General features: G+C 31.4%; 2 protein-coding genes across 2 annotated transcripts; both read left to right on the forward strand.

The window, feature by feature from the left end:
* Positions 1-8764: 8764 nt before the first annotated feature.
* LOC129310503 (uncharacterized) lies at positions 8765-14060 on the forward strand. Its single transcript, XM_054952365.1, has 10 exons — positions 8765-8918; positions 9005-9752; positions 11353-11465; positions 12470-12503; positions 12687-12914; positions 13081-13170; positions 13339-13404; positions 13492-13583; positions 13739-13786; positions 13872-14060. The coding sequence occupies exons 1-10, from the start codon at positions 8902-8904 to the stop codon at positions 13984-13986; spliced, it is 1551 nt and encodes a 516-aa protein (XP_054808340.1). The 5' UTR covers positions 8765-8901; the 3' UTR covers positions 13987-14060.
* A 1321-nt stretch (positions 14061-15381) lies between these two features.
* Positions 15382-17705, forward strand: LOC129310493 (uncharacterized). Its single transcript, XM_054952355.1, has one exon. It carries the CDS (start codon positions 15408-15410, stop codon positions 17499-17501), a length of 2094 nt encoding a protein of 697 aa, XP_054808330.1. The 5' UTR covers positions 15382-15407; the 3' UTR covers positions 17502-17705.
* Positions 17706-20849: the final 3144 nt, after the last annotated feature.

Raw genomic sequence — 20849 nt, forward strand, 5'->3', positions numbered from 1 at the left:
GCATAGATAATTTTAACAAACCATTATGACAAATAGAATTCTTTTTATGTCAAAATTTATTGAAGCCTGAGATATGAAATCACTAACATTTTCAAGTGATACATCTCAAATACTTCTCAAACACTAGACTAAAAAATGTGCACATAATATATTTTTTTCCTCACAAATTTCAGGCTGTGAATTAATTAATATATACCCATGTGCCCATGTTGTAGATGAATCAATTAATTTCATCATATCCTTGTATGTTTCATATACCTTGGATTCAATCCCAATTATCACTAGTGGTCATCTCATTTTTTTTAAGCAGCACATGAAAATTCTTTAAGTATATATCATGTTAACTGGTTAGGAAGAATCTACTAGTTATATAATAAATATCATTGTAAATTCTTGATAATACTTTGTATCAATACAAATTTGAGATGATCCAACAAGAAATGCCAGACAATGTTAGTATGCTCCTTGTATGCTATACCAAGTTAATAATACACTTCCAATTTAACAATTTATCTATCACTGTAGATTCTAGCTATATAGTTACAATCATAATATGACATTCAATATCAAAATATTTGAAATTCAAGAAAATAATATCATGAATAAATTTTGCTTTATGGGAATGAAAATTCCTTTAAAGCTTCCATCAACTTTGTCTTTGTGACAATAACACCTCTTATTTGTCAAATGAGTGATTAGTTAATCCTCACCTTTAAACATTATTTATAGAGAACATAGCTTTTATTCAATTAAGGATGATGCTAGTTTTCATATGTTCTTCAAGAGCTAATTCATAAATGATCTTAAAACTCTTGATATTCCGTTTTTACTCCTACAATCACTCAATGTAATGATAGTCTAACTTGAATATCGAAACATAATCCTTTTCTATTTTGAGTAAATTAAAATTTAGCATATGCCATGAATGTTAAAAGAAAAAACCAACAAGCCAACTATAGGGACATATAATTAAAGAATTTTTTAAAAAGAGGAAAATATTATTCACTTTCCCACCTCTTTTTAGAACTTGAGAGAAGGTCATTCATGTCTAATTTCTTCTAAGACTAATTCCCAAAAACTTTTAAATGACATATAAAAATTTTCTTAAATAAATTTTCCCAATAAAATGATTATAGTTATCCACATATAGACACCTTCATAAATTTATTAGTACGATAGCTTTTCATAGTCATTCATCGACATTTTTCAAACATCTCATAATACTTTGTGATAACAAGTATCAATATTTTTAAGTTCAATAAATAATAGGCATTTTTGTCTATATGACTATATGCCATATTATAAGTTTCTCGTAAGCATATTTGATGTAAAAAGTTTTTATTGATTTTTTGTAACATAAATTTTATTAGCTATGATTAATCTTTTGAACTTGACAATGCCTTTTAAACTATTAGTTTTCAAGGCTATAATAATTAAAACAATCAATTTAATAATCAAGACACCAAGCAAAATCTCACAAAGCTTATATTAATTGTTAGAGCTATAAAATTATCATCATTTTACAAAACAATCACGATCAAAAATAAGGCAATTTCTTCTATCCATATAATAACAAGATCAATTATGGTTTCTAACTATGTAATTACAAAAGCAAATATAGCTTTTGGCCATGTAATTACAAAATCAAATGACTTTCGGCTATATATAATAACAAAAGAAAATATAACTTTAGTCCATATAATTTATTATAATTATAAATTGATCATTTATAAAATAAAAGAAAACCCTCTGGGAGGTGTTTTATTATACTCCTTCTATCCTAAATTATAGAACACTTTTAAAAGAGTTTTTTATTTTAAAATATAATATTCTTTGAGTAAATTAAAGTTTCATTAAATACATTAATTTTAATATTATCTTTTTTCTCTCTATAATTAATTTTTATCACTTTTTTTAATATATTAAATGATGAATATTTTAAAAAATTTATATTTTTATTTTAAAAAGATAAGATTGTTGAATATTATATATATATATTGGAAAGAGATGCATTAATATATATTGGGGGGAGGGAGGGAGGGAGAGAGAGAGAGAGAGAGAGAGAGAGAGAGAGAGAGAGAGATATGCATTAATATATATATTGGAAATTGAGAGTGAGAAGAAGAATGACGCAGCTGCAGCAGTTTTTTTTTTTTTTTTCCTTTTCCCCGGGGCGCGCGCATATTTATATATATTAAAACGTGGGCAAGGTAATTAATCCAAAATAAGAAATTGAAATGTGATTATAACAAATAAACTAAACAAATTTGAGATGTTGTTACCGACGATTTTTTATTATTAAAAAATATAAATAAAATAATATATTATTTTAAATATAGATAATTTCAAGACTTATTTTATATTTCATATGGATAGCTTTAAGATCCACAAAAATTTAGATAAATAAATTTTTTAAATTGTAGATAATTTCAAGATGTACTCTATATTATATGAAGATAATCTTCACAATATAGTTTATATTTTATATGAATAACCTATAAACAATGGATTAAAAATAAGAAATTGATCATAGGATAAACAAAAAATAAATAATTGAATGTAAATATAAACTTCAAGATTCACTTTATATTTTAAATGAATAATTTTAAAATTCATAATAATAGATATTTTGATTGTAAATAACTTCAAGATTTACTTTGCATTATATATGTAATCTTTATAATCCACCTTATATTATATGTGGATATTTTTGGAATTCACTTTACGTAAATAATTTCTGGATTCATTTTATATTATGTATGGATAACTTCAAAATTCACTCTATTTTAAAATTAATTTACGTCTTATACTTCTAGATGGGGAACACAATGTCTAATTATTAGATTAATTAAGGGAGGGAGAAAATAATATAACAAAAAATTCAATAAATAAATGACATATAAAATAACATGAGTGCATGGGTAATGGAGATTTGCTCATTCAATATTTAACCAAATGTACCCCCACATTTATTAGAGATGTTCATTGATATAAGCATTAATCTCTAACCTAATAATTATAGTTGCATAGATATTGAGATTGAGGAGGAGAGAACAGATAAAATTATAATGAGATAATGAGAAAATTGAGAGTTTTCTCATTTTAATGTGTGGAATACAATAGATATATGCCTTCTATTTGTCGGCACAAATATATCAATTAAATTAAAAAATATAAGATAATAATAATTGAAAGATATTATGATAATCAAAAGATATTAAAGAATAAGAGATAATAGACATTTACATAATATATTAATATTCATAACACAAAGAAAATAAAATTTAAGCTTGCCAGCTGAAATTGAGATCAAAATATAAGATGAGCTTGTTAGCTTTTTTGTCCACCAAGCTTAGCTTGGAGAACTAAACTTACTTTCTCTTCAATTTGGACAATGTAAATTTAATTTCAATAGTCTAATTTAATATTAAAAAACTTAATAATTTTTATATATTGACTATTTAGATATACTATAGACAATCTATAGTTAATATTAATTTTTTAAAATTTGTAATTTATTAAATATAATATTAAAAATGAAGATAATCTTCAAATTGAAACTTTAAAAAAATTAAAAAAAATTGCAAGTTAAGTATTTTAAATTTGGATCGTCCAAGATATATCCTAATAGTTAATTTATAAAAATTATAAAAACTTATAATGCTAGATACCTCCTTGGATTTAGTTTCAGTGTTTATTACCAATGAGCATCGAGTGGTGAGCATCTAGATCATCCGTATCTATCATTTTTTATATTTATTAAAATAAAAATTATAAAATTTTTAATAAACTTACTTTCTCATCAATTTGAATAATGCAAATTTAATTTGGATGGTCTAATTTAATATTAATTTTTTTATAATTTTTATAGATTCACTATTTAGATGTACTAGTAAATAATCTAAATTTAATATTAATTTTTTGGAGTTATTTATTTTAGTAAATATAATATTAAAAATGAAGATAATCTCCAAAGTAAAAATTCTAAAAAATTTTAAAAGTTGTAAGTTAAATATTTTAAATCTAGATTGTTCAAAATATATCTTAATACTTAATTTATAAAAATTATAAAAACTTATAATTGGACCATCAAACTTAAATGTATCCTTTTCAGATTAATGATAATGTAAATTTATTAAAATCTTTGTAATTTTTTCAACAATTTTTTATCATTTTATTTTAGTAAATATAAAATAAAAACAATAAATTTGAATAGTTCAAATTAAAAATATAAATGGTTTAAATACTCATCACATAATAAATATTATATTATTCATCAAGTGACGAGCATTGAAATTAGACACATATATTATGATTAAAGTCAAGAATAATGATTCAGTTTGAAAGGCTGCCTATTCAATTTAAAACGCACCATATCTAGCTTAAAACAATTAAACAAACCCTAAGCTCACACTGCCTTAGCCTCACAGCCCTCACTTGCTTGACTCTGTAGAATCTCCCTCTTGACCTCTCTTGTCTCTTGACTCAAAAGCTTAGGGTCATGTCCATAAACCTGCCTTCAAAAATATTAAAATATTATAAATTAATTAAAGTATTTTAAAATTCAAGATGAATCTAACAAATCCAAATTCAAATCAAACAAATTCAAGAAAATAAATAAAAAATTTAAAAGTCTAAATTAAAGATAAAGAAAAAAATCTTCATCAATTTAAATTCTAATCCTCCTTCTTACAATACTGCGAAGAAGCAAGGATCACAAAAAAAAAAAAAAAAGCAACAAGAGCAGCAACATATCGTTCAATTTTCTCGAACAGGATAATAAAATAAAATCACAGAAGCAACCGATCAAAACTGAAATAAAATCACAGGACAATAATGCCATCAGATCGAAGGACCAGAATAAAAAAATAATAATAATAATAATAGCAATCCAGTTCTGTCCAACTATTCAAAACATTCCCTGCTAGGGTACGTATTGAACCTCCAACTCCCAAACATCATAAAATGAGAAGTGCCCAACAGGAAGCATTCTAGTGCGTGCGTATGTACATTAATCCAATAACTTTTGCTACTAGGAATTTCCACTGATACACGATAATTATTCAGCCATACGGGAAACGCCAGGAAATATAAAGCGAAACACGAGGAACGCGAAGAGCAGAGAAACGAAGGATAATGGAAATGCAGAAGGTACCTGGAGATTCAAAACGGACGGACTCAATGGAAGAGACAGACGAAGTGCAGAAGCCACGTGGCTTCCTCCTCCGATGAAAAGATGAAGTGTATGAGCAAAGAATATTTTATATTCTTTGTTTCAAGTTTTGTTCTCCCCATCAATCCACCTGTCAGCCATTAATCAACCTGGATGCTTGCATGGAGACATCCATGCTTGCTCATTGTCCATCTAATTAAGGTGTCAGCCATGTCATCATGTCAGCCATGCTCATTGATGGCAATCGGTTATTAACTAATATAAATTTTGATAAGTGACGTTTAATTGCTATTTTCCCATTTTACTATCCACATAATATTCTCTCCATTCAAAATATAAAGCATTTTTAACTGAATCTCACCGATCAATAAAATAATTGACTATTTTCAAACTAATCATATCTTTTCATATTTACCTCTATTAAATACCCTATAATAAATATAAAGTCATTCATCAATAAAGACACTTAAAAAAATAATAATTATAATTTAAAAAACTAAAATATTTTATATTTTTTAATATTTAACCCTTCAAAAAAATATTTTATATTTTTAAACATAAGAAGTATATATAATAAAAACGTCCATTCAATAAACTATATCACTTTTAAATTTTGTGTAACACGTAAAACATGCATCAGTTATGTCTCTATAGTGCCCTCTCACGTAAGCAATGACGTGGTGGTTTCGTCGTCATGTACTTAATCTTCATGTATTTATTGTTCTTTTTAATAAATAAATCAAGCGTGTTCCAATTTGCCTTTCATTACTCTGAAATTCTCAAGTTTGATTTTTAAAATTTATTATTTTTATTTTTTAGTCTTATAAAATCATATCAATTCATAAAAAAATTTAAACTAAACATAAACTTGCGAGTTTATCATTTTTATAATTCTAATATATAAAATTATATCAATTAACTTATAAAATTAAATTGAGTTAGTTAAATATATATTGTGTAAAATTTGATTTATAAAAATGGTAAGACATGGTTTCAAGAAAAATAAAATTAATATTTTTTATGACAAAAAAGATAATATTAATAGAGAAGAAAACAAAAAAATGACAAAAATAAGAGATTATTTGGTTTCTGTTCCCATTTTTTTTTAAAAAAATATTTTGTGATATAGTTTTTAAAATTATTTTTCAAAACAAAACAAAAGCAAGAATATGTTTCGTTATCTTAATTTAAAAAATTTTTAGAATTTAAAAATAGACTGATGGTAATAGTTATAAGTAGTTAATAGTGATTATTTATGATAAAAATTGATTATGAAAATTATAATTTTTAATAATCAGATGTAGTATATTTTAAAAATAAGAAAAATAAAATAAAAATAAGTTAAAATTATTTTTATATTTTGTTTTGAAAAAAAAAAACAATTTTAGATACAAGTAAATGGAAACCCTTATCTAAACAAGTTTTTAGATTTTTTTTTGTTTTTGAGAACCAAAAATTTTTTTTAAAAACTGAAAATAAATAGGCCCTAAATTACCCTATTTTTAAATTTTTATGTTGAAGATCTATGATAATATATCAATGTAGATAGATTTAATTTTAATTTTTTATATTTGAAATATATGTAAATCAAATTACAATCTTATTTTATAATTTAATTATTTGATGATATGCTTTCTAATGACTATTATTAATATATTTTTTTTACTAGTTTACAATTCAAATTTATGATTTAAATTTAGTTAAAATATATATTTAGGCCTTTAACTTTACAGTGTTTTATTTTAGTCTTTTAACTTTATAAAGTATCTTTTTAATCTCTTAACCTTGATACTCTTAACTTTATCTCAATAAATTTTTATATTAAATTTTTAAATATTAACAAAAAAATTTTAAATGTTAACACATTAAGTTTAATTTTTTAAAATAATAAATATTGACACAAAAATAATCATCTAAAACTAACAATGTTAAGATTAACTAATTTACAAAATACTTTATAAAATTAAATAATTAAAATAAAATCTCATACAATAATAAAAAATTAAAAATATATTTTAACTTTTAAATATATATTCTTATCATAAGTTTATTTAAAATTGTTAGTTTCATAACTTTTATTTTAAGTAACCTATCATCATCAATGACCTTATAATGTGAAGGGCCTGGCAATGGGAAGCACGAAAATTCAAAACTACATCACGAGTCCATCTCCATGCATGGGAAAATTATTACTTCCTCGGGACAAAAATACAGGATATTAATAATTAATTTATAATTTTAAAAAATTAGTTAAAAACCTTAATTTCTTCAATAAAATTACATCTTTTCAATTTTACCTTCGTTAATAGATATTTCAATAATGATAATTAAAATTTTAATATATTATTTTTTAAAAAAGTAAAAAATAAAGTAGTGATATAATTAAAAAAATAATTATAAAAATTATTAAATATATTATATTTTGAATTAAATAAAACTCTTATAAGACATTTTATGTTATGATTTGGAGAAAGATTTATTATAATACAGTAAATTCATGTGGACGAGGACCGATGGTTGTATGATGAAAAATGTTGAATTGAATATAAAAAATATTTTATATTATACTTCTTTCGATCTTTATTACAAAACATTTTTAATGATTTCATGTATTTTAAAAAAATTAATTTTTTTGCTTTATAAAAAATGAAAAATAATTTTATTTTTATCCTTAATTTTAAATAATAATACAATTATATTAAATATTTTTGAGCTAATAAAAAATAAAATTAAAAAATAGAATTAATTATTATAAGGTATTATATATTTTAAATAAAAATTATTTATAAAAAAATATTTTATAAATAAGATCAGAGAAAACATATAGGTTTGCTTGTAGACTCCACAAAATTAATCCATACTCCTTTCCATTTAAAATATAAACAATTTTTTAAAAAATAAGTATATCAATAAAGTTTTTATTTTCATAAAAATATAAATTATTTTTTTAACTCTAATTCTAATTATTCATGTACTATATGATAGGTAAAGGATATATTTATATAAATATTTTAGGTTAATAAAATACAAGGGTAAAATAAATTTTTTAAGTTACTTATATTTTGAATTAATATTAATTAAAAAAATATTTATATTTTGTAAAATTTAAAATCTGGCTAATTATGCACTAATCAATTATGCTTGACCTCGAATTTCGTAGCAGCATTAACAGCATCCAGTTTCATTGAATTTAAAAAGTCGGGGATAATGAATGAGTGCAGGAGATTCAGTTCATTGCATTCAGTTCCACTCTCACCATGAAAAAGTCAAAAAGAAAAAACAGGCTGTGGGCCTTCAATGCCTCATCCCCAGGCCCCACCAAAGTTGCCGCCACACAAAGACTTATCCTGATAAAGAGAAACGACAGGTCCTCTTTTAACTTAGGTGTTGAATGTCAGACCCTAAAAACTTAAATGTTCTCCTAATTCTACATTTTTATCCTGATAAATTTATAACTTATTTTTAAATTTTAATATAAAATAAATAAGTAAATTTGTATTTCTTATTAAATTTAGAATATAAATTATAAATTTATTATAATAAAATTATAAGATTAAGAACCAAGCATATAAACTTATGGAGTTTTACATTTTAAACTTAAGTTGAATTAATTAACTGTGTCATTCTCCCCACCTATAAATCTGGACAACTCTCCCTCTCCAAAACCACACCCCCCATTTTCAGAATTGCAGATAGCACACTCATCGAGGAAGCAACAGCTCTAATCAATGTCGACCAAGCAAAGGTATGAGTTTTGAAATCCCATACACAACCTCTAATGAACTTGAAGTTGCCGTTAACGTTGAGAACATATTTGTGCGGATTTTGCAGGTTGGAGGGTAAGGTGGCTATAGTGACAGGAGGAGCCAGTGGGATCGGAGCAGAATCAGTGAAATTATTCGCCGAAAACGGAGCATCAGTGGTTGTAGCAGACGTTCAAGATGAACTGGGTCACCAACTCACAGCTTCATTAGCCCCACATCAAGTGAGTTACCATCACTGTGATGTAAGAGATGAGAAACAGGTGGAGCAAACTGTAGCTTTCGCCGTCCACAAGTACGGTCGCCTGGACGTCATGTTTAGCAATGCCGGCATCGTCGGCTCCATGGCCGGCATACTGGATCTCGACCTCAACGCATTTGATAAGACAATGGCCGTCAACGTTAGCGGTGCGGCTGCCACCATCAAGCACGCGGCTCGAGCCATGGTGGCCGCAAACACCCGTGGCTCCATTATCTGCACGGCCAGTGCAGCTGGTTCTGTCGCCGGAAGTGGGCCCCATGCTTACACCACGTCCAAGCATGCTCTTGTGGGCCTTGTCCGTTCAGCTTGCGGCGACCTCGGGGCTTATGGGATCAGAGTGAACTGCGTGTCGCCGTATGCGATTGCCACACCTCTTACGTGTGCAGCGCTCAATAAGGGGGCAGATGAAGTTGAAGCCATTGCCAATTCTTCCGCTAACATGAAGGGAATCTCATTGAAGGCTACCCATATTGCTGAAGCGGCCCTCTTTCTTGCTTCTGATGAATCTGTTTATATCAGTGGCCATGATCTGGTCGTCGACGGAGGCTTCACTGTCGTAAAACGCTGGGCTCCTAGAGACGTTTTATGAAAGATGGGCCCTTTGCCTACCTTCATCGATAAATTTACAACGGTCTCCCGGATCCTCGCTGTGCTACTCCATTGAATAAATCTGTTCCTCATCAATATATAATAACTGATAAAATTTTGTATTGACCGGTGCATCCATTACTCCATTTAATAAAACCACATCAATTCAATTAAATAAAATTTTATGTATTATTATTTTTAATGATTTTATTTTTATAATAAAATACTCATTTAATTGCTTGCATTTTCTCTTTAATATTGTTAATAGAAAAATCAATACATATTTAATATCATATGAATATTATGTTTTTATTAAATAAAACATGAAAGATGTGGTGGAATAGCTTCATATAAGACTTTTTATATAATAATTGGCCCTAGGGTTTTATTTTACTTTTACCAGGGCGTTATTATATTATTGTTTTTTAATACAAGTAGGGGATATTAGTTAAGTATTACTAATAATTAATTTAACTTTAAATTTCAATGTTAACGGGCTTAATTTTAAGTTTGGTTTGAGGGGAGAGAGAAGGGGAGGGATGTTACCTTATTTGATTCAAGAAGAGAAGGGAGAAAAAATAATTATATATGAATAATTTTACTCTCATTTCATTAGTGTTGAGATAATGAAAAAGTGTATCTGCATTATTTAAACTTATCATCAAGGACATATTAGTCGGGGTGTAATAAATTTTATCCATCCCCTTCCAATTCCCCCAATTTGGAGGTGAGAGGAGGAAAACCCTATCTTTTAATTTTTCAATCCAAATAAGAGACTTCCCTCTCTTTCAATCAAACACTCTCATCGCTTATCCAACTGGTTTTAATTCTTATTTTACAATGTTCAAACTTTTGACTTTTGTTTGTTTGTTCAAGAGATGCGGAGTCTTTTCTATTCAACTGCTAAGGAATAATAATAGGAAAATGAAAATTGAATGGTGCAAAATGGACCAGCAATAGAAATATCCGGAGAAAAAAGGCGTGCGTAATTAATTTATGTGACTTTGTCACCATCGGGCAGATATTTTACGGGAGCGGGTGCTTCATCGGACGTACACCCACCCAATCTTAGAATTTTAAAATTTTCCACCATTGAATTTAATTTGAACTGTGTCGCCCCCACCGAATGTATGTCCCCATTTGCAGCAACTGTTCGTCAAACTTGATATAGCGGGGGTCAGGTGCCTGGTAGTCATAACTACCAGTCACGCACCAAAATTAAAAACTCACAAGCGATGGCCATTATAACCCAAGCAACTTCTACAACTCCTTCTCCTTCTCCTTCTTCTGCAAAATTAAACCCCAGGATGCCCTGAACGTAGCAAGATAATCTGAAAATGGCATTAGAGGTTGAGTGGTACGATTTTGTATGTTTTGGCATTGTGGGAGTGGCTTTAATAGGAGCCTTATGGGTGCTGGGGAAGAAGGAAGCAGTTTCCCGAAGACAGTACGACACCAGATACGAGAGCCTTCTGGTGGCTCGACCTGATTCTGAAGTAGACGCTACTTCATCATTACCTAAAGGTCATGTGAGCTCCTCCCAGCTATGGACCAGTTGTTTGCGAGAGCTTAACCCTTTGTGGCTCTTGGCAACGCGTTTCACTTCTTTTCTTGTAATGGCCGTTCTTCTAATTTGGGATAGCGTCAAATATAGTGCCACCATCTTTTACTACTATACTGAGTAAGTTCTTTCTTCAACTATTCCTTTTGCTTTCGGTCCTGTCTTCATATATTATTTAGGCTATTGGGGTGGTAGATTTCCTGATATCATCAAGGAATGTCGTCCTTTGTGTTTTGTGTATGGTATATAGCATCTGGTTTCTGCGGACGAAAGAAACTTGGAATTGATTCCTTTCAAACGAAATGTCACAATTTTCTGAAAATAATTGTTTTTTTGAATTGGTTTATTGCTGAAGTCAAATTCTACTGGAATGAGAGACCAAGGTTTAGTTATTTATAAATATTGGACCTCTCTGACTTGGTGCGGAAGCAAGAGATACGACAGTTCGACCAGTTTTTCATACTTAGGCCTCTTTCGCTTACAGAACTTTTTCGTTCATCACATTAATTAATTTGCCACGAAAATCACTCGTTTTCGTAAAAGAATATGTTCACCAAGTCGTGGTTTCTGAATGTTTTGAGTTCAACTGTCTTTCCAAATTCCACTTTCGAGGAACTTCCCCGCCCTCCAAAACTATAAGCCTCTCTGCCCTTTCCTTTAGCTTTTCGTCGAAGGCCTTGAAACGCAGTATGGCCTACGGGTACTGGCTTCAATGGCAAGTTCCTGCCTGTGCTATAATCCTCATTGTGTCGGTCACAATATCTGTATTTCACATCTTGAAGGCCAAAGCAGAGCCCTTGAGTCACAAAGCCCTGTGGATTCCACGCTTGAGAAATCTCAATCCCATGTGGCTTTTCCTGCACAGAGCTTTCGCATTCCTTTGCTTGGCTCGCATTCAGTTTATAATCGTTTCCTCCGGTGGAGCTTTCCCTTTCTATTTTTACACCCAGTAAGATGGATTCTTCTTTTTTCAGTTTCTTCTCGAACAGAACTTACTGGAATTGATAACATATCAACAAATGATAATGGCATAGTGTAATTAATTATTCTTTATGAGGGCATGCGTTATTCTTGTTTCCGGAGCATGGAGGCCTTTTCATTAATGATATTGCACTTATCTGCAGGTGGACTTTCACATTAGTTACGATTTATTTTGCGGTAAGTCAATCACGGCATCTCTCATTTTTTTATGTAAATCACATAGTTATGCAACAGTCACGTCACGTTATCTTGGAAATTGATTAGGACTTGGGAGCTATAGTGTATATGCACACATGACTATAGGCGCATGTAAAGAAGTTCTTGTTTTTCTGAAGAACCTGTATTGTTGTTTCAATTTAGCTGGCAAGCGTAGTATCTGCACATGGATGCTGGCACAACTTAAAACCTGAACATGAGGCAGAAGCCGATTATCTCAGAAGAGATTTAGAAGAGAGTATGTCCTCGAAGACTGCGACATTTAAAGGGAAAGAAACGTGGGGTTCCATGAAGTTGCAGAGCCGATATGCCGAAGAGGAATTTTTACAGAGAGCAGGATTTTGGGGTTACCTCATGCAAATCATATATCAGGTAGGTCAAACATGAGATAGAATAGAGTGGCCTAGTTCAATGCGGTCTATCTACAAGAAATTAATCATGCTTCAAATATTTATTTGTTATCCTATTTTTCGCCTCTCCTTGGTCAAAAGAATTTTCACCAAATCTTGGTTTAAACTAATATCTCTGCATTGAACAGATATGTGGAGGGGCCGTGATCATCACAGACATTGTATTTTGGTGTGTCATAGTACCATTCTTGTCAATCGCCCATTTGAAGCTAAGCCCGGTGAGTAATCTAGTTTTTTTTTTTTTTTGGGGTACAGGAGGGCATAACCCTTTTTGTTGACTTGTTCTTGTGGAAATGAGTTATTGAACAAAGTCCAAAGACAAAGATGATGTGCACAATATTATCTATTGAATAATATTAACGTTTGTTGATCTGCAATAAACACAGCTGATGGGTTGCATGCATACCTTGAATATAGCTTTCCTGCTTGTGGATACCGCTCTAAATAATCTTGTAAGCCTCGCACTCGGTGAAATAAAATCCAATCACTAATTAACACCAGACAACTCAAACATTTGGCACTGTCATTTTTTTCCTCAGCCATTTCCCTGGTTTAGAATGGCTTACTTTGTGCTGTGGAGCTGTGCCTACATCATCTTCCTCTGGATCGCTCGTGCCTGTGGCCTTTCATGGTAAATGAGTAAATGACTATTGCTTCTCGCCTTCTCCTCGTGAAAATTTGACTATTTTATTACCCCTTTGTTTTCTTTTTTAAATGCTTTCTTTTACCATTTCAACACATATATGTAAAATCCATTCTTATCGACAATTATCACTCTCCCAACAGGTGGCCATATCCATTCCTGGAGCTTGACATCCCATGGGCTCCCCTATGGTAAATTTCAATGAACATATCTTCTTCAACTTAAGTGTTTTTCTATTTATAGAAAAGATGATTTAGTGCTTCATGCATGCCGCAGGTACTTCTTCTTGGCTGTGTTCCACATACCCTGCTATTTGTTGTATGTACTCATTGTGAGAGCTAAACATAAGATTCTGGCAAAATTGTTCCAGGATGCATTTTTAAGGCCATAATAAGTGACCTGCTTGACATTGGATTAGTTCTTGTCCTAAATAATATCGAACGTGAATGCTTCATCCTTTTTCCATACCTGCTGTTCATATAAGTTCAATACCAGGTTCAAAACTTTATTGCCAAATTTACGTAGAAGTTGCCCAAGTTAGTTTTTTATCATCCTAAAACGCAACTCCACACGGTCAACCTAAAACAATAGATTGGCAAAGCAGTGGCATGGTCCCCCCGATCACAATACTCTTAACAAACGGCCTGCTAAATTGCAGAACTGATATCGAAAGAGAAATATCATGAACATCATGTAACACAACAACATTGAATATCTCCATATTAATAATGACCAAACTGAGGTGTAATCCTTGTGTTAAAAAAAAAAAAAACTGAAGTGTAATTCTATCGCCCAATATTTTTCTTTCTTGGCACAGCGTAGATCGAGAGTCCCTCTGAAAAGCGTTAGTGGCACATAAGAAACCTAGCAAGCCACACGATTAACCATTCTCTCACCAGGCATTACAAATAATTTCATACATGACAATGTCAAAAGCATAAGTCATAATAGCCCAAGCATTAAATTCAAAATAATGTTAAAATGCAGCCAAAAAAAAAAATAAGACCCATAAGATTGAAGGTATAAGGTAATGCTCACCAAACCTGTGGTTCCTGGGTGGCTTCTGGGTCAATTAAGAGATTGTCAGCCAATTGATCGTGTAGATGCTAAAAAAAAAAAAAAAAAAAACCAAAAGAACAGAAAAGAAAAGATTCCCATCCAGAACCTCTTTACTGTTAGTGTAAGATCGGTTCTGCATTATTCTTGTAATGGCGGACAAATATGAACTTGATTTCAACGCCCAGTCCTTTCTTTATGGAATCCTGTTGATGGGTCTTGTCGCCAGAGGCGTTTTGTCAAGTTCTGAGGCTCTTTGTTTTTCCTCGAGAGTACTGAATTTCCATTTTGCTTCCAGTTCATCCATTTCCGGCATATAGACTTGAATATGAATTCTTGAATTACTTCAATGCTATGTTATGATTGCCATAATACTAATAAGTTATTTGGCAATAATCAGGATAGGAGTTATCGTCATCCCTGAGATTAAAAAAGTATCCATGTTCTTTGATACTCCATTAATTTTTCTTTGCAATTCAGCACTGGCGCGTAATTTCTCTGAATGCTACGGTGCTTGTCCTTTCATATGTGGATATAGTATAAAGCTATATTTTCCAACAGCCCGGCAACATTATTAAAATCCAACTTTAGCAGTAGACGATTTAGATTTGAATACTGTCCGGTACACTAAAGGCATGAAGGCCGTGGGTAACAAGTAACTCCTTAATCACTGGGATTCTTAAACAAGCCACACTAACAAAATTATCGTCTTCAAATATTATATGGTTGTGCGAGTCAAGAAAGGCAGACTGGATAATGTTGAACAGGTTGCGTCATGCCACACGCACCCGATTACTTTTTAAGCACTACTTCCACTATCATCACTCACCATCGCATCCCCTTCCACTTCACACTCACCTGGCTCCGATTCAGTTTCAGATTTCGACCATCACCATGAATCCTCCAAAAGGCACCATTGTCTTCAATACTGTTGGGAGGCCTCAATACGGTTTTGACGTATTCTGCATCAACCTCCAAAACCTTCCACACCAGGTCACCGCAGACCACCGTCTCACCGATGGAATTTCAATCAATTTCAATGCTCAGTTCATAGAAGATCATCGCAGTATCGTCTTTATCTCTGAACGAACCGGATCTCCTCGGATTTATCTGCTCAGCCCCGAATCACCAAAGCCCCAACCTTTACCTTCTGTTTGTGACAGCCTCTTTCATGATCGTCCAATTATAAAAAATGGAAGGATCTATTTCACGTCGGCTCACGAGCAACCCGATCGTCATTTCCAGAGTTTTTCGGCCGTTTACTCCACCAGCTTCCACGGTGAGGAAATTGCGAGGCTGACCCCTTATGGGGTGGTCGATTACAGTCCTGCAGTATCAAAAACCGGCAAATTTATTGCTGTCGCGTCCTATGGGTCTCGTCAATGGGGCGGTGATTTTCGCGAACTCAAAACTGACATCGTTGTTTTCAGCGAATCCAACCCAGAAAAACGTATTGTGGTGTGCGAGCGAGGTGGATGGCCCACTTGGTCTGGGGACTCGACCATCTACTTTCACAGAATAGCTGATGACGGGTGGTGGAGCATTTTCCGGGTAGATTTACCCGATTCTGAACTTTCTGGGTCTCCAAAACCACCAGTTCGGCTCACTCCACCAGCGGTACACTGCTTCACCCCAGCGTCCATGCATGATGGAAAGCGAATTGCCGTCGCGACTCGCCGGCACGGCACAGATTTCCGACATATTGAAATTTTTTATATCGAGACCAAGACATTTCAGCCAATTACTGGGATAATCAACCCGAATATTCATCACTACAATCCATTTGTATCTCCAAATTCAGACTTCCTCGGGTACCATCGATTCCGTGGAGAGTCAATCAAGGAGGGGGAGTCCATAATCCCCCATCTTGAGCCGGTGATGTCTCCGGCTCCGAATATGCGGTTGCTAAGACTCAACGGTTCGTTTCCAACCTTCTCACCTGACGGCAATCTCATTGCGTTCAATCACAACTTTGATAAGAACTCCGGAGGGAAGATAATTAAATCCGACGGCTCCAAAAGATGGACCTTGTTTGAAGGGCGTACGTCATTCTACAACTCGTGGAGTCCCACCGAGAAGCACGTGATCTACACCTCCATTGGTCCAATCTTCGAGTCACCAAAAACAACGGTCCAGATTGCACGTATCACGTTCAAACCCTCAACTCTCACCGATGACCGCGAACACATACCCTGTGATATAAAGATTCTTACCAGAGATGACACCGGCAATAATGCGTTCCCGTCATGCTCCCCAGACGGGAAGTCCTTGGTTTTTCGGTCAGGTAGGTCTGGGCACAAGAACCTTTACATTGTTGATGCCGTAGAAGGCGAGTTCAATGGAGGCATACGACAGTTAACGGATGGGCCGTGGATAGATACAATGCCGAGTTGGTCACCAAAGGGGGATCTAATCGCTTTCTCATCAAATAGACATAATCCAAATAATGTCGAGAGATTTAGCATATACGCGGTGAAGCCCGATGGCTCTGGTTTGAGGAGAATTTATGTCGCCGGCAAGGAGGGTTCAGGAGAAGTGGACAAGGAGAGGATCAACCACGTGTGCATCAGCGAGGATGGGGAGTGGTTGCTCTTTACGGACAACTTGGCGGGGGTGACGGCGGAGCCGGTGTCGCTTCCGAATCAGTTTCAACCGTATGGGGACTTGCACATGGTGAGGCTAGACGGGACTGGGCTGAGGAGGCTGACGTGTAATGCATACGAAAATGGGACGCCGATGTGGCACCCAAGCGATGAGATGGACATGGGCCGCTTGTGCTTGGAGGATGGAATTGGAGATAAGGTGAAGGGCGATTTTGAAGAACCACTTTGGATCTCCTGCGACATGTGAGTTTATCTTTTGAATATTTTAGTGTGGCGTTAAATAAGTTTGCTATTTGTCCCTTCGGGCACATCCCGTAAATAAATTTTCTATTTGTTTACGGACTGCACTTGGGAGCTCCGCAATAATGACGTCACACCTGGTTTGTTGTTCCACATGCTGCTTTGTCATGTTACCAACTATGGAGTAGTGAATAAATATTGGTTCTCCTTCGGTTTTGGTACTCATCAGATGATACGTAGGACGATTGAAGAGTTGTTTGGTTGAAAGAAAGGGAAAAAAAATTTCTCTCTCCTTCCCTCCAAAACTCCCTCTTCCAAATTGAGGGATCTATCCCTCCCCTCCCCTCCATTTCCTTTTCCTCAAATCAAACAGGACCTTTATCAATTTTATTTTTATATTTTAATATGTATTTATTAAATTATAAAATATAAAATTTTAATAAATTTATTTTATTATGAATTTAGACAATATAGATTTAATTTAAATAATTTAATTTAATATTAGTTTTTTTAAAAAAATTACAATATTCTTCACTTCCAATTATCTTTAATATACAACATGGACTATGAAAGTTAAATAGATCACTATTCATCATTCACAGCACTAACCATATATTATTAAAAAAATACAACATTGAGAATAAATTTTTTCTTGCATGCATTTATTATTTACTATCAGCTTCCATAATTAAAAAAAATAAAATATACGATTTACGAATATTTATCCACGTTTATTATTGAAACCTATTTCTATAATTAAACATATTTTTGGATGAAATAAAAATATTGTAATTTTGTAAATTAACATATTTACTGATTTAGAACATTAATTATAAAATAATCCCGGGCGTTCGGGTATCCAGAAATAATCAATATTACGTTCAAATGTTATTTTTAATAATAAATTAAAAGATAAAGAAGAAAAAGCCAGAGCATCATAAAATATTTTTACTAATAGTATGTCTAAATTAACGAATCAGCTAAAAATATAATGGGAGAATATGATATTTAGATGGAGGAATAAATCTTTTATATTTATTAATTGATATTTGATGATAAAGGTGTCAAAAGCATTGGAAGAGTTAAAAAAGCATGAATCTCTGAATACATTAATTATAGTAATTTGAGTTCGAACAAAGGGAAGGTGGCGAGAATGAATGATGATTGAGGATTGAAAATATCTTATTACTATTAGGTATTGAGAAAATTTTAATATCAATAGTTAAATGGAATAAATTATGAATTATTAAATAGTATTTGGAGAAGCTTTGTCCATCTTCTTTTACATATTTCTATGTCAAATTTTCATTTAGATCTCCGCGCAAATTCACATTTTTTTTTTGTAGAGATTTTTTTTCAAGGTCGGATTTTTAATAATTATTGCACCCACAATTTTTTGTCATTAGTTGTATCGGATTTCTTTTGTACATTTGTTGTTTTTCTTCTTCAACTATTTCCTTTCTTCTTTGACTCCTCTCTGTATTTTCTTATTGTTGATATGGTTATGAATAAAAAAAAATATTTAAAAACATATGCTATTTATAACAGGCATGAGAAGAATTGAATCACGCTTCATCATTTTAAAAAGTTTTGAATTTTATCTCTTCACGTAAAAAATTTTATACTAGTAACTACAATTTTAAAAATAATTTCCCCTTTTCCTCCCAAGAAAAATTTGTTGTGTCCCCTTAAAATTTTAAAAATACGTATATTTGAAAATATAAATTTCTTAAATAACTTGTATAAGATTAAAATTCAATTTTCTTTTTATCTATCAAATCATGCTCATCTTTGCTTAATAATTTATGTTACATTTTTTAGTTCTTTTAACTTCTTTTAACGTTAATACATAAATTTAAAAACGCGATGCAATTTCTAAAATTGAATTTGGTGTGGTCTCTTATAATTAACATAAAATGGCACACAAATACATTTGATACTTTCTTTGCTTTATTTATAGGAAATAAAATCTTAAATTTACATCACAAAGATATGTCACACATCAAACATCAAACATAGAGAACGAAGCTCTTCATTAGGAAGCCAGGAACATGGATCTCTAGCTCTACAATTTTCTTCATTTCAGTTGTACGATTCCTCTCTTCAATTGTTTCTAATAATTTGTGCATAAGAAATAAAGCGTGTAGGTAAAGAATTGTATCTAAAAAGCAATGGTCATATTCAAGACCAAAAAAGGTGGAGAGATTGGACTCCAAAGTACTGTAGTAATAATTGAAAAAAAAAAAAAAGGGAGAAGCCTACCCTGAAGTGATAGACCTCCTTCCTCACATCTAAATAGGGTGAGAGTTTCAATATATGATTGATATTTTGTTCATTAAACATCATATTGACCAATATATTTTAAGTTCTCCCAATGAAAAAAAAATAAAAAATCTGAATGATGATTGATCATATTAGGCATTGGAGGCTTAAAAATTAATGCATTAGAAGCATGAATGTAAAAATGAAATGCATTAAGAGACGCGAAGAAGTAAAGATTTTATTAAAAATAATGAAATTATAAGTAGATGGGAAACAAAGAAGTGGGAATACGAGGATCAATAGTTGAAAATAATAAAAGGATTAGGTTAGACTAAAAGAGTGACCCTCTCTTGTGTCCACTCAATGCTCTTAATAATTTTATGGACAATGCATTTTGTTTTACTTGGACACGGTGTGATTTATTTTCCAAATTTCATAAAGTGCTAGGACCTTTACTTTGGAATTGTAAGGGGTGAGAAAGAGTAATTATTGATAAGTCAGACAATGAGATAAAACAATAATGAATTTGAATTTAAATTTCTACTTTGGAAAAAAAGGGGCTAAAAATTACAATAAATGATCAAAAAAAATTATGGACAATGATCCAAAAAAATTACATAACATGACCAAAAAATTTATTGGTCATTTTTTATAATTTTAAAGGTCATTTTCTAATCAACTAACATCAAAATGAACTTTATTTAACAATAAAAGCAAGATTGTACTGTTTTTAAAAGTTAAAGAAACACTTTGTAGAGAAAATAAAGGAAAAATTAATCATTTAATTTTTATAATTTTAACCTAGTTATAACTTAATCCCTAAATCTTGACTCGTTATAGCTTATTTTTTGAAGTTTTGACTTGATTATAAATCAGTCACTGAACTTTATCTCTTACAATTTAGTCTCTGAAGTTTCAACCTCTTAAATATTGATCCCAATATTTAAAAATAAAATTATAAAAATTTAAAATATTTTAAAATTTATTACTAATATCTTAAATTACTAAACCATTTTAATACTTATAAATACTAAAAGTTAAAAATATTTTAAATTTTTATAATTTTAGTTTTAAAAAAATATAGGGACTAATA

Source organism: Prosopis cineraria, unplaced genomic scaffold (genome assembly GCF_029017545.1).
Source record: "Prosopis cineraria cultivar Desert tree isolate PC_DT_omini unplaced genomic scaffold, ASM2901754v1 PC1, whole genome shotgun sequence".
In the NCBI taxonomy this organism is placed as follows: domain Eukaryota; kingdom Viridiplantae; phylum Streptophyta; class Magnoliopsida; order Fabales; family Fabaceae; genus Prosopis; species Prosopis cineraria.

Bases quoted from the DNA above. Each gene is read 5' to 3' on its own strand.
- LOC129310503 (XM_054952365.1), top strand. The intron at 12,915-13,080 runs GTAGGTCAAACA...TGCATTGAACAG, and splicing joins TCATGCAAATCATATATCAG to ATATGTGGAGGGGCCGTGAT. The intron at 13,584-13,738 runs GTAAATGAGTAA...CTCTCCCAACAG, and splicing joins CGTGCCTGTGGCCTTTCATG to GTGGCCATATCCATTCCTGG.
- LOC129310493 (XM_054952355.1), top strand. From the start codon at position 15,408: ATGTTGAACAGGTTGCGTCATGCCACACGCACCCGATTACTTTTTAAG.